At 34.3% G+C, this 14,488-nt stretch overlaps 1 protein-coding gene across 1 annotated transcript; it reads right to left on the bottom strand.

Annotated features, from left to right (window-relative positions):
- Positions 1-1,285: 1,285 nt before the first annotated feature.
- Positions 1,286-6,915, bottom strand: LOC132545910 (shematrin-like protein 1). The gene is made up of 3 exons (XM_060209592.1): positions 6,183-6,915; positions 2,034-2,089; positions 1,286-1,345 (listed from the first exon to the last, which is right to left on the bottom strand). The coding sequence occupies exons 1-3, from the start codon at positions 6,913-6,915 to the stop codon at positions 1,286-1,288; spliced, it is 849 nt and encodes a 282-aa protein (XP_060065575.1).
- Between the last annotated feature and the right edge of the window lie 7,573 nt (positions 6,916-14,488).

Here is a 14,488-nt window from a genome sequence, read left to right on the forward strand (position 1 = left end):
GGAAGCAGTGGAATATCTGGGCTCAATGCAATAGTAGGAGCACGTCAACGAATTTTGACCCGTTACTTCAATAGCGGAAACATCGCCGCTGGAGGTGGCAATTGGTAGAAAGACATCCCCATGCATTTGGAATCGATGTTTCGCCCTTATAGTGATTATGTAAGTAATAAAACACACTCTAAGTACTTAATGTAGTTCAAATACATAAAGCGTAACAAACTATACATGCAATGTACGTTAAGGAGTTGTGATAACATTTGTTGCAGCATAAAATCTGAAAAAAAATAGTTAAAATCGAAGTGAATACATTCCAGGGTGCTTTGATATATTGTTGTGCATTTTAATTGGTCAGTATTCTGCACATAACATAATTATTAAGAACGTTTACCTATAATCTATATCATTATTACTATTAACCTGTAAGGAATTCATTCCTATATAATATTAGTACTTGCATTATTGTTGTTAGGTCCTGCTAAACTGTCTTACCGACATGCGGCATTTGTTTTGGTATGCAATGATCTATTCCTACTAGCTTGATCAATAATAAAAGAAACAAACTCAACAACACATGAACAGGATTCGATTTTCTGATCTACTTGTGTAACTTTCGATCGCTCCATTCTATGAGTTGTTGATATATATAGAGGGGATGTAGGTGTATTTGGCGAGGTAGTTGTTGAAGTTTTTGGCTATGTGATTTGGTGCCGTTGATCATGAGTTCGAGGCCCGGATAGGTCACGAGTCAATAAAACGTCTTCGTTCGTCAGCTGTGTTTCCAAGTGTTCATATCGTGTAATTAGACCATTTGCCACTAAGGAAATAAGGATATATTATTTCACTCATGAAGTATGTAATGAATAACTTTTTTAACATTCCGATTTAAATCTTTTGTTAATCCCAAATGTTCATTTCTTATTGGTAATTGTGTTCTTTATAATCTGTCGCATGACTAACGGTTAAAGTAAAATTTATCTATAGAATTTGTTTAAAAGAAGACTTGGCGTGCCACTGGGTCATGCTTTTTAACGTACATCAAAATCAAAAGTGTATGATAAAATCTCGATCTATTAGGTCAGTGCTAGAGTAGATAAAACATGTGGGAGTGACTCAGGGCAACCAATATGTCATTCTTCATACCGTTTTAGTCGTCAAGTCTTGAAAGTACACAAGAAGTACACCCATAGGTTAGTTTGTTTGGTAGATTTATTGCTCCGTGAAATGTCGAGGCAGGGTCTCCTTGTACTAGCTCGTGGCTACCTCTATGAACAGCATACGGAAACAACTACATCAGAACAGACTTGTCCATTCTTGATACTCCAGAGGTACGATCACTCTCTGCTTCCTAGGAACATGTCATGGCAAAATTGAAGGCACAGTAACTTTAGGAAAAAGGAGAAAAAAACTAATCACAGGCCGATACGCCCCTTCCGATGATTACAAAGGAGCGACCGATGTACCGTTATACGACCTCGAGATTCGTTTGATGTACATCAAAGGATCAAATTCACATGTCCACAAAGTGCTCCACACGGAACTTTTGCCATGTCATGATCCTGCGGTCAGAGAGCGAAAGTGATTGTCAACCCTGGAGTCTCGAGGTTGAGATCGGTCCGTTTCTAAACTTCCTGAGAAACCTTAGAAACACAAACCACCACGGGTAGACAGCTTCGGTCGACACACATGTATCTCCATTCTACACATGAGGTTACAGAGGCCAACCCATCCAACGAACGAGCTATGACACTTCACACTAAAAGATATACCGATGTACCTTGCTAAATGTTAATACCGTTTTTCATATAGCCGATGTTATATGAGTCTCCATACATTTGAGATCTATATGACGATCGCTACAATTCTTTAAAACCTCTGACCTAGATGCTTTTATAAACATTCTTTATCAGTCTTTTATTAGACTTAAAAAATCAAATGTGTCTTTATTCTCTATATATTTCTCTTTGGTGACATCACAATGACTATGAAGCTATAGCGCATGCGATCTTCTATTACTATCTTTTTGATATTATTACATTGCAGTGCGGCGTAGCTGGTCCACCAACTCCAGATTCCTGTTTCGCCTGTGCCCCTTTAACCAAGAACACTCAATAAAACGTATTAAACACAATTTCCATTATTGTTGAATTATTTCTCTTTTCTTTGTTTTCTTCTTTTAATCGAACACTCACAGAATTTCTTTTCAAGGAATGTGGATTTTTTGGTCGAATGTACATGAAGCATAATAATGCTTTCCTATATTCAGTGCCAGTAGTTTGCAGGTCGCACTTGACTAAATAGATAGATAACTAGAATTTCATTTCCGTCATATCTATGGGATTCGAAATGAATATTCTAAAATGGAACAACAAACAGTGGGATGTATGTTGTTTACAAAAGCAGGGAAATTGCCAGGGTGCTTGATTTCGCGGATGAATATAGCTCAATAAACGTCTTTAAACTGTATATATCAGTTTGTGGATTGAAAGTGATCACGAAATCACGACGTATATTATATTGGTTGTCCGATCTTTTGATGAATCTGTTGGTTGTAAGAAATCCCATTTGATAGCAATTCAATTTTAGACTAATTGTAACGGTGAGTTTTCCTATCATACTAATCATATTGAGTTTCAGTTCATGTAATTGAGAAGGAAAAAACACCAAAATATCGTTTTGATACAGAGAGGTGGTTTACAAATTTCAATGAACAGTCTAAATACAATGTATTTACGAATTTCATTACCAAAATTCACTTTTATTTTGAAAGATAACTAACTATACATTAAAGATTTGTACCTCTGCAAAGTATTGCATCACTCGTTTGTAACCAAACGTAATTAAGACAGTCCATGAGTGTCTGTATATAATGCGACTGATTTAGTGTTGGAAGAAAAGAGATTACATATCTTCATTTTCATCTTAAAGTAAAAATCAAATAGGCCCATTATTTTTTAAAAGCACCACATTGTTATTGTATTCTGTTGCGTGCAAAATATCATATGTTGTTTAAAACACGGTTCTTGTTACATGTTGGTAATATTATGTTGTGGTTGATACTAGCTGTGACTGACTAACACTTTCAATAGTTCGTCAGGTGATAAATCCATGACGTCATCAGAAATAGAAGGGATATGGAATCCAAAACAAGACAATACCGATATGTCAACAAAATCGTAATAAAACGAAGGCAACATAGGAACAAACAGAAAATATAGAGCGACACACATGGAAACGTTGAAGAAAAAGACGACCAGATTGTGTAGAAGAGTAAGACGCAATGTCACGTTCACAATGAGAACAATGTTAACAAATACGTCGTCGAACAAGTTGGCTGTATTTTGTCTACGCTTCAAAATCCATAGTGGCATGTGGAATTTTCAGGTATCCTTAATTTATCATATTGATTGTGGGATGGGGATGTTGATTATGGGATGGGGATACTGATTGTGGAATGGGGAAACTGATTGTAGGATGGGGATATTGCTTGTGGGATGGGGATACTGATTGTGGGATGGGGATCGTGATTGTGGGATTGGGATATTGATTGTGGGATGGGAACACCGATTGTGGGATGAGGACACCGATTGTGGGATGGGGATACCGATTGTGGGATGGGGATACTGATTGTGGGATGGGGATATTGCTTGTGGGATGGGGATACTGATTGTGGGATTGGGATATTGCTTGTGGGATGGGGATACTGATTGTGGGATTCGGATATTGCTTGTGGGATGGGGATACTGATTGTGGGATGGGGATTTTGATTGTGGGATTGGGATATTGCTTGTGGGATGGGGATACTGATTGTGGGATGGGGATACTGATTGTGGGATGGGGATATTGCTTGTGGGATTGGGATATTGCTTGTGGGATGGAGATATATAACATTTATTTAGGCCTTTTATACTTCTTTTTCCGAAAATCCTGATGTAGGTCACCTGGCATTATCTAAAGATAAATATGTGATGTAATACATCACATCTAAGGTGATATCCAGGTGTGTTATTTGTACTATCTTTTTGTGTCATTTTTGACATAAGACAAACATGTCCTGATTTCGTGAGAATGTCCTGATATTGGAGACTATCAGGCGATGAGCTTACATTGCATTGCGATGAACAAAACCACAGTGATGTTTTACTTGCATGAATTTATTATATAAATATATAAATCATATCTCAATCCAATTCCAGGGTACACGGTCATGTCCATTTAGTATGCTCCACGCTTCTTCACTGTAATATAGATATAGTATTTTAGGGACGGGGAGTGTTTATAGTCAATGTCATTAAATGGATCATCAAAATGATAATGTCTTAACATAATCAAAGACAAAAATCTGCCAACTGTATTGTTACCAAATAATGCTCATTACATCACTACATATTATACTCCCCCAACCTTCATAATAGTCTTAACATGTACCCTTACTTATTGATATTATATAATACTACTTTAAATACTGCACCCTAACACTTTTAAAACTATCTCTTATATTCAATGCAGCCTTGTACTGTTTTCTGTTGTTTATATAATACTCTCAAATATTATCTTCTATATAACAAACTGTCTGAAACTTTCTTATATATATAATACTATCTTATGCTGTCTTATATATATAATATTATCTTATGCTGTCTTATATATATAATATTATCTTATACTGTCTCCTAAATATAATACTGCCTGATACTGTCTCCTATATATATTATCTTATACTGTCTCCTACATATAATATTATCTTATACTGTCTCCTACATATAATACTGTCTGATACTGTCTCCTACATATAATATTATCTTATACTGTCTCCTAAATATAATACTGTCTGACACTGTCTCCTATATATATTATCTTATACTGTCTTCTACATATAATACTGTCTGACACTGTCTCCTACATATAATACTGTCTGACACTGTCTCCTACATATATTATCTTATACTGTCTCCTACATATAATACTGTCTGATACTGTCTCCTATATATAATACTGTCTGATACTGTCTCCTACATATAATACTGTCTGACACTGTCTCCTACATATATTATCTTATACTGTCTCCTACATATATTATCTTATACTGTCTCCTACATATAATACTGTCTGATACTGTCTCCTATATATAATACTGTCTGACACTGTCTCCTACATATATTATCTTATACTGTCTCCTACATATAATACTGTCTGACACTGTCTCCTACATATAATACTGTCTGATACTGTCTCCTATATATAATACTGTCTGATACTGTCTCCTACATATAATATTATCTTATACTGTCTCCTACATATAATACTGTCTGATACTGTCTCCTACATATAATATTATCTTATACTGTCACCTACATATAATACTGTCTGATACTGTCTCCTACATATAATATTATCTTATACTGTCTCCTACATATAATATTATCTTATACTGTCTCCTACATATAATACTGTCTGACACTGTCTCCTACATATAATACTGTCTGATACTGTCTCCTATATATAATATTATTTTATACTGTCTCCTACATATAATATTATCTTATACCGTCTCCTATATAATACTGTCTGATACTGTCTCCTACATATAATATTATCTTATACTGTCTCCTACATATAATACTGTCTGATACTGTCTCCTACATATAATATTATCTTATACTGTCTCCTACATGTAATATTATCTTATACTGTCACCTACATATAATATTATCTTATACTGTCTCCTACATGTAATATTATCTTATACTGTCTCCTACATATAATATTATCTTATACTGTCACCTACATATAATATTATCTTATACTGTCTCCTACATATAATACTGTCTGATACTGTCTCCTATATATAATAATATCTTATACCGTCTCCTATATAATACTGTCTGATACTGTCTCCTACATATAATACTGTCTGATACTGTCTCCTCTATATAATATTATCTTATACCGTCTCCTATAAAATACTGTCTGATACTGTCTCCTATATATACTACTCTATCTTATCAACAATACTGTCTAATACAGTCTCTTAATTGCACTACTGTCTTATACTAAAATATTCGATACTGACCAAAACTTCCTCCTGGATGAAACATTGATACTGATGCTTCATCCTCTTTATCAAAGCGTCTAACACTACATCGTACATATTGCTAGCTAGCTGCATTGGTGCAATAACTTACTAATTGATACACTGCTGCCACCTCCCATTCCTCCCATAGTGGAGAACGGATAGGAAGATCCACCCATCATAGAGCCACTCATTCCAACGCTTCCGGGATAATACATGGAACCCATACCGCTGCTCATCATGTTTCCGGGGTAATACGTGGAACCCATACCGCTGCCCATCATATAGTTTCCGGGGTAATACGTGGAACCCATACCGCTGCTCATCGTGTTTCCGGGGTAATACGTGGAACCCATGCCGCTGCCCATCATATAGTTTCCGGGGTAATACGTGGAACCCATACCGCTGCTCATCATGTTTCCGGGGTAATATGTGGAACCCATGCCGCTGCTCATCATGTTTCCGGGGTAATACGTGGAACCCATACCGCTGCCCATCATATAGTTTCCGGGGTAATACGTGGAACCCATACCGCTGCCCATGTTGTATGAGGGGTTATACATGGAACTTCCGCTCATACCTCCACTCATCATGCTGTATCCGGGATTATACATACCACTTCTCATCATACCTCCGCCCATTGTGTTGTATGATGGGTAATACGTGGAACCTCCGCCCATCATATTACTTCCGGAGTAGTACATCGAATTTCCGCCCATACCTCCACTCATCATACGACTTCCGGGGTAATACATTGAATTTCCCATCATCGACGATCCGCCCATGGAAAAGGTGCCAACAGCGGCTCCAACAAGCAGGCATAATAAAGTGAGAGCAAGCATCATGGTTGTTTAGGCTGAAATTAACAGCGAGAAACTTGTCCTGTGAATTGATTTGCAGGGCGTATGTAGCAGGTGAATATACCCGCGTGAGTTGAAACACAATTGAATTCAGATGCAGTTTTAAGCTAACTTTCTAATATTCAAATGGACGATTCATGAGTCTTTGATTTATTTTTACAAGAGGAAAACATATTCTGTTTAGAAGTCCCGTTCTGTCTTAAGATTTTATCAATTCTGGTTCTTTATATGAATCAATATTCCGAAATACACTCATAAGAAGGATTGTTTGCAAGAAATGTTAGAAAAACACAACTAGAAAAACTGGAATCAGATCACTGAGGAAGTAAGTGAAGTACTATAGGAGTTTTGATAGTGTATCATATCACTAACATTCCATGAACATTGTACAGTTAATGTTGCCCTGTAATAATGGATCATGTTAAGAGACAAATTACTATTCTCATTTTTCCTCGATTTTAGTTAAAATGTTTACACAAATGATTTTCAATAGCATTATGCAGATGATTTGGAGTACAGCTACAATTTAAAAAATATATATCGTTGGACTAAACATTAATCAACATTTAATACGAAGTATAACAGTGAATATACCATTGAAGAGACCGGAAGTGCCATGACTATAAAAGGAAAGAATAAATATTAGAAATGAGACAATTAATTTCTTATTTCGCTTTCTTTTTTAGTTAAAGATTATGTGAAAATCAAACAATGCATTGAGAGAATAAGCACATAAAACAATAATTGTACGCAAAACTTGACACAAGGAAATCTCGCTTAAACATCACCTCGTTACTAATTTACATACCACCAAATCACAAGACAAGAAAACGATGCGCGAAATCAGAAAATTAATAATGAAAAACGACCCAGTAAAAAGAACGAGACGAATAAATACCAACCCGAAAGATTTAACATTTAGACATATAGAAGGAGGACAAAATGCACCAACTCGTTAAGTAATCTGTTAGACATTATCCTAAAACCGCTATGTAAAGAGGTGAAAAGCTTCATACGCTACGATGTTGATTTTCTTACACACCTTCCAGAAAAAACTACGGACATATATGACAAAGCTAATGATACATATCAATATCTGTATTTTAGCTCATGGCACTCGAGACATACTCAAACGAAACATACCGTATAACTTAGCAAGAATTGTACACACAAAAGTCAGCGGAGAAAAGGGAAGAAAGGTCTGTCTACAAAAACTGTATAGATATCTGGAACAACAAAATTATGAACGAAAAATCAACAAGGCAAAAATAGTAAAAATCTAAAGCTAGACAGAAAACATTACCTCAAGTCAACAGAAAAAAATAATGCAGACAGAATAATACCACTGGTTACAACACGGAACTTTATATACCCAACTGTTAGCAACCTTAATAAAATACTGAGTAACGAAAATAAAAAAGGCAGTGGAGAAGTCTAGTCATCAACAGCAAAAGACAAACACCTAAAGTTTATAATGATAAGTAAGCAAATGTAAGGACTCCAGATGTGGCACATGTGAATTAATAGTAGAAGACAAATCGCACGATTTTAAAGGAAAACCTTTACAGTAAATTCGTCACTGACATGTAATACACAACATGCACTACATGTAACTGCGTGCCCAGGTTGTAATTAATACTATTTAGAGAAAAAAACTGGAAATCAGTGAAGAAGTAGAGTCCAACTACATAAACAACACATTCTCAATAACATAGAAAAATCAAACTAAGCGAACATCTTCATGAATGTGGGTAGAAGACCTTTAACATATTTCCTTTTTATAAGATGGGTATGGACACTTTTTAAGAAAGAAATGAGAATAACAAAAATATTTCATCAAATCCACCTCCCTCTGTATACTGTACTGTATCACCAAATATATGGCGTCACAATGTATTGATATTGTTGAGCACCGGAAGAAGAATACTGAAAGCGCTAATATCTTTGCTTACATATCTTTAAATTATTTCAAAGCAGACAATGTGAAAATTACTTTATACGTTTATATATATGTGTGTGTGTGTGTGTGTGTGTGTGTGTGTGTATGTGTGTGCCAATATAAACTCTGAATTCACAGTGTCCGGTGATATATATCTATATATAAATACTACTTAAATTTGATGACCGTAAAGAGATGGACAAAATTGGCCGCCTCCCTGGTAATACGTAACCTCCTATAGGTGTTTTTGGTCAATTTGTTATCTGTCACATCTGTAGAAGATCCTAATCCGATATCATTTGTAATACTTACAAAAAGATAGCACACAGAATGTAACATAAAAATTCACGTAAGGATAAATTATATATTGGAGTTCCTACATATGATACAACAACCGATTTTCGCGAAATGTTTCGAACATAAAGTAATACATATTTGTCCTTGGCCTAACAGTCAATTTCTGAACGAAAAAAAAGTTAGCATTTGCACAGGACTGAGTTTAATATTTATAAAATATTAATTTTCCGTTCCAAAACCCTCCTTAATTTCTAAAGTGCTATATCATGATAGTGTCCTGGTTTAATTCTGAGCATACTATACATATTGATAAAGTAACGTATGTTTGCTACTTACTTGAGGCGAGTTAGGCTGGGTGCTGAGCGGCTTTTGATGGAACTGACGCCAAATCTTAAATCTAAGCTTTTATACACTTCTCGTTCAATTTTTTAACACCAAATAGTTACAAGGAAACAAATTTTACAATTCATCAGTAGAGTCATGACATCAGCTTGTCTCTTTTAAATGTCACCGATCCATCGCTCTCCAACCGTACCTGCCTGGAAAGTCGACAAATACATTTAACCTTTGTAACAAAGACAAGAAAAATTAATTATAATCAACCCCAAAAAAACATGATCTTAGGTCTATGTCGATGTAAAAACATAACCACTGCTTTACCTCATCAAAGTATAGAAGAAAAAATATCAGCTATGAAAAATGTCAAAATTTCTTTCCCTACTTCCGTATCACCACCGCCGACATGATACAGCCCTGATCCATTGACAGCTGGGTTAACCAATTTTATGTGAAAATATCATTAAAATGATAAGGTTAAACAATTAAGTATTGATGATGTAGAAACACTTGAAACTTGAATATTTTAGTTCTGTATTTGGCATTTTGACCGAAACAGCGTTATAAAATTTTGATGTCTGCTGTTTTGATCTGTTTCAATATCATTTCCACTAGATTGATAGTCTGTGTCTCAGATTTCCTAATCTAGATGAATCGAAAAGATCCCCCTCCAACAAATAGAAATATCTGTCATGTGAATTGTACTATACATTACAATATCTATAACTGTAATTGTAACAACATTGATACAGGTACAAGTAAATGGTCAGACTGTTAGGCAGTGTGAATACTGCAGGCGGTACAATGTGTTCTGGATATAGGATCGAGAATATTGTATTCGCGTTAGAGTGTAGATTGAAACGTGGCTGTTATGTGAATACCGTTCATTGAAGACTTCCAGGTAGAAAGCATTTTACCATATAGTTTTGTTTTGACAAGTGTCCGATATAGTCATACGAATAGTGGTTGTATATACATACGAGGCCGTTATCGAAATATTCAATAGAAAGTAAATTACTGAAAAGTAGAAATATTATTTTCTTTTCATGAAAGAAAACCTGTTAAATACGGGTAGTTTTATAACTTTTTTTCAATTGTCTTTTTAATTTTTAATATTGTTTAATTTATTGGTAGTAGGCGTCAAGGTTTCGTCCTCACATATAGATCTCACTAATGTAGGTCATCAGTTATGATAAGATTTTTTTTTTTATTAATTTTACAAAAGTATATATAGAACAGCGTGATTATAGTAATTAAAGCTCTGACACGTCTATTTTCAACAAAAAATACATATATGTTTTAGTAATTTAGAAAGAAAATGCATCCGGTCTTCACGTTCCATGTCGTAATCAGGTCAGCGGAAACAGTCACGTAAGGGGCGGGGCTTGTATGACAGTAGTGACAAGCTACTACATGGTTGAACGTCAAGAAAGTGTTGCGTCGATGAATGAAAGATTTTTTGTTTTTTGTTTTTTTATGAGTATTATTGAAACCAGTTTCTTCCTCGTTTATTCACATTATTCGTTGGACATTTTGATATTTCCCTGTTGAGAATAACTTTACCCAGCTATACTACTATATGCATGATTGTGCTTACAGAGTGGGACTTTATAGCTGCATTTCTATTAAGTACACAAGAAATTAAAAAAAAATGACGAACTTAATGGTTATTGGAATAATTAAGAACATGTAAGCCAATTCCGTAATATGAGACAAATTTTAGTTTCTTGAAAACATTTTGTGTCGACTCGTGTAATTTCTGAGTAAGGAACGTTTCAAATGACGGTCTTTCTAACTGCAAAATCAATACATTTCCTGTTTTTAAAATATACTGATGATAACCGACTGTACATGGACGTAAATAATTATATAAGAAAATTCCTCCTCACGAAAAATTATCCCGATTAGTCGATAACATATGTCTGAAGCAACGCGTTGTTAGACCTTCTGCGCGACATCATTACTGTGACGATGTCATAGTCCGGATATTTTCGGGGCAAAAAACTAACCACAACTTAAGTGTGTGGGAGGGTTGTCAGACCATCTTAAGTTAAAGTCATCACTGTCAACATCACTCGTACCGCCAAAACCAACAAAACCCATTCATGAAAAAACTAATAATTATATCCGTCAGTTTGATTTATCGTCTCGTACTCTTACGTGTCTGTCACAACAGATCTGCAGTTCCACAGAAGATAGCTAGAGTGTTTTTTCTTCAACGGAGCGAATTATAGGGAGAAAAAGAAAGAAAAAAGAAAATATTTCCTTTTGAAATGAATACTAGTTATCACGATAATTTAAACATTTTACCCATGATTAAATGTTGAAATCACTAATCAGCAACGTTACCCGTCAAGTTTTCACTGCACATAAAGACAGATGCAGGGCTGTACTTCCGTGCATCATCTCCTGATCTTGATTTTCTCTACAGTAATTTGATCACTTCATTGATGATTTCTTGTAATGACGAATGATTAATGAATTTCAAGATGGGAGTGATACATACGCATTTTGAGAAAGACCACGTGCATTTTCTGAAAAGGGCAAAGAAAAAGCTTACCTGGTGGAATTTCCTCGATATCCTCCCTTACAAAAAACAGTATTGTAAAAATGATAAACAGGATTCAAAACAAGATGTTTTATTTCTTAAATCAAAAACAAATCTTTATGACAGAAATCAATGGAGTTTTATGCTTAACAATCACATATACAACAAAAACTGATCAGATATATTCGATTACATGAATGTGAATTTCATTACAAAATACTAATAGTGATTTGGAGGGTTTCACCTCATATCAAAGTATGACTATTGACAATGGCACCTATTCGGAAAGTGATGTACCGATTGGAAATGTGTTGCGTTTTGCAAATAATCAAACGATTCGTTTGAAAACATATATTTGATATTAAGTGAAACGTGTGGACGTTTGCCCAGTGTTACTATAGTTGCCCGACATTCAATAAACACTAAACAATGTCAGATATATTATTTTTCAACTTTATGCATTGTACAATTACGTTTTTCATGTAAAGTAAAACTGTTTTGCCGTCAACAGACACCACGCTATATATCACAATTGAAACTTGAATTTACAACACAATGTTGTAAAAATTGAAATTTGAACCCAGTTTCACGCTCTTCCACTTAACCCCCATAGAAAAGTATTACGTAAATTAAGGAAGTTTCCTTCATGATAATACTTTCCTATGAGAAATTCTATGCTCAGGAAAGTTTCTACCGTTAAGGAAGATTCATGAAACTGGAGCATGGTCTACCGTTTAACTCCATGTGGGTCGAGCAACAATATTGTCAGAAAATGAAAAGTTAACGGAATCACCGATAAATAATTTTGTTTTAGAAATATCAATAAACAAATGCTTCATTGTGAAACTTCAAAATGATATGTTTTTCTTCAGCTATAGGAAATTGAATATCACACATTCACTTGCTTTGGTACGGGTATTTCAACATTTCTTCTGAAAGATAAGTTCAGTATATAAAAACATAATAGTTGAAATATTATGCGATCACATAAAATCAAAACCGGATTTAAACATCCGGTTGTATTTTAATGTCAATATATCAAAACCATCAAATGTACATTACATTTGCTTCATATAGTAATTTGTAGCAAAAATATACGATAATCCGTATAACATACAGCGAGGCAATGGAATCAAATACTTAGGACGGAATCATGGCCGGTTTAAAATGTATGAGTTAATTTGAACAGAGAGAATGATGAAACTAATAAGTAATAATCAACAGTATAGTAAAACAAACTAAAACTATATCATTGTTATGTGATATAAATAATAACAAGACAAAGTGCCAGTAAAGAGGACGGATTAAATTAATCATATATATTCAAAATTTACAATTGATGACTAGTATATTCTTAACAATGACGGATACGAAAATTGAATATTTGTCATCTTAACATTTTTTATATAAAAAAAGTTGTCCATCACTTTCCAGTTCCACCATAGCATGTCAAGACAACATGCGGAGGAAATGTAGACTTTCAATACATCAATTACCTTGTTTTTAAACTGGGCTTCCTTACACTTTTTGTACGTTTCTGATGCCTCACTTGGTTCAAGAGAGATGAAGATGCAACTTTCTATCAAATACTGCTACAGTATACTATACTGAACAGCAGGTAGATGACATTGCGAGATGAATTTCAGTTAATACGCTATCAGAATAAAGAATATCGCAAAATGAAGGTAGCTTAACGCATCGGAATGTATTAACATACGAAGAAAGGCTTCTAACAACAACACAAGTCTTATCCTCATCAACATATATTTTAAACTCTCCACGTAAAGATAGCATTAAACCTACATGGCAAGATATCTAATTGGTGAATTAAATGTAAAAAATGGTGTAGTAACTGTCTCCATCTCTACCTTACTTTATATAAAGCAGTGTACTCGTAGAGATAAATTCAAATGAATTAGAGTGCAGTATTCAAGCATTTTAAGCTATCGTTGAATTATCAAACATGGAAAACATTCACATTCATACAATAGGTCTCATGGATTTTGAATGTGTTATCTAAATGTGGAATGTTTTTGGCAATTCCTTTTCGATAATGAATATACAAATTAAAAAATGAAATGAAGAATATCTATAAAAGTTTCCCATATATCATTTTCTTTAACATGCAAAAAATCTTTCAGATCAATATCCTTCTGTTTTGAAGTGTAGCTTTAAATCTAAACAATGCCAATAGGTAATTCAAAACATCGAAGTATTTTAAGCGAAATTAAAACCTTACTATATAACAGCGAAAGTAATGTACCTAATAAGTTTCCAAATTTATAGAATGTTAAACGTTTTAAAATTTATAAAGAACTAATGTTAAACTAAATTCACCTGTTGAGTATACTACTTGAACATTTGTATTGATTATCTGGTGTGTAAGTTAATCACTCTTGGAACCACTGCATCCTAAATATCTAAACTTTAGAGTCAAA

The sequence above is a fragment of the Ylistrum balloti genome, unplaced genomic scaffold (genome assembly GCF_031769215.1).
Source record: "Ylistrum balloti isolate Yb309-2 unplaced genomic scaffold, AGI_CSIRO_Ybal_v1 Utg369862, whole genome shotgun sequence".
Lineage (NCBI taxonomy): Eukaryota > Metazoa > Mollusca > Bivalvia > Pectinida > Pectinidae > Ylistrum > Ylistrum balloti.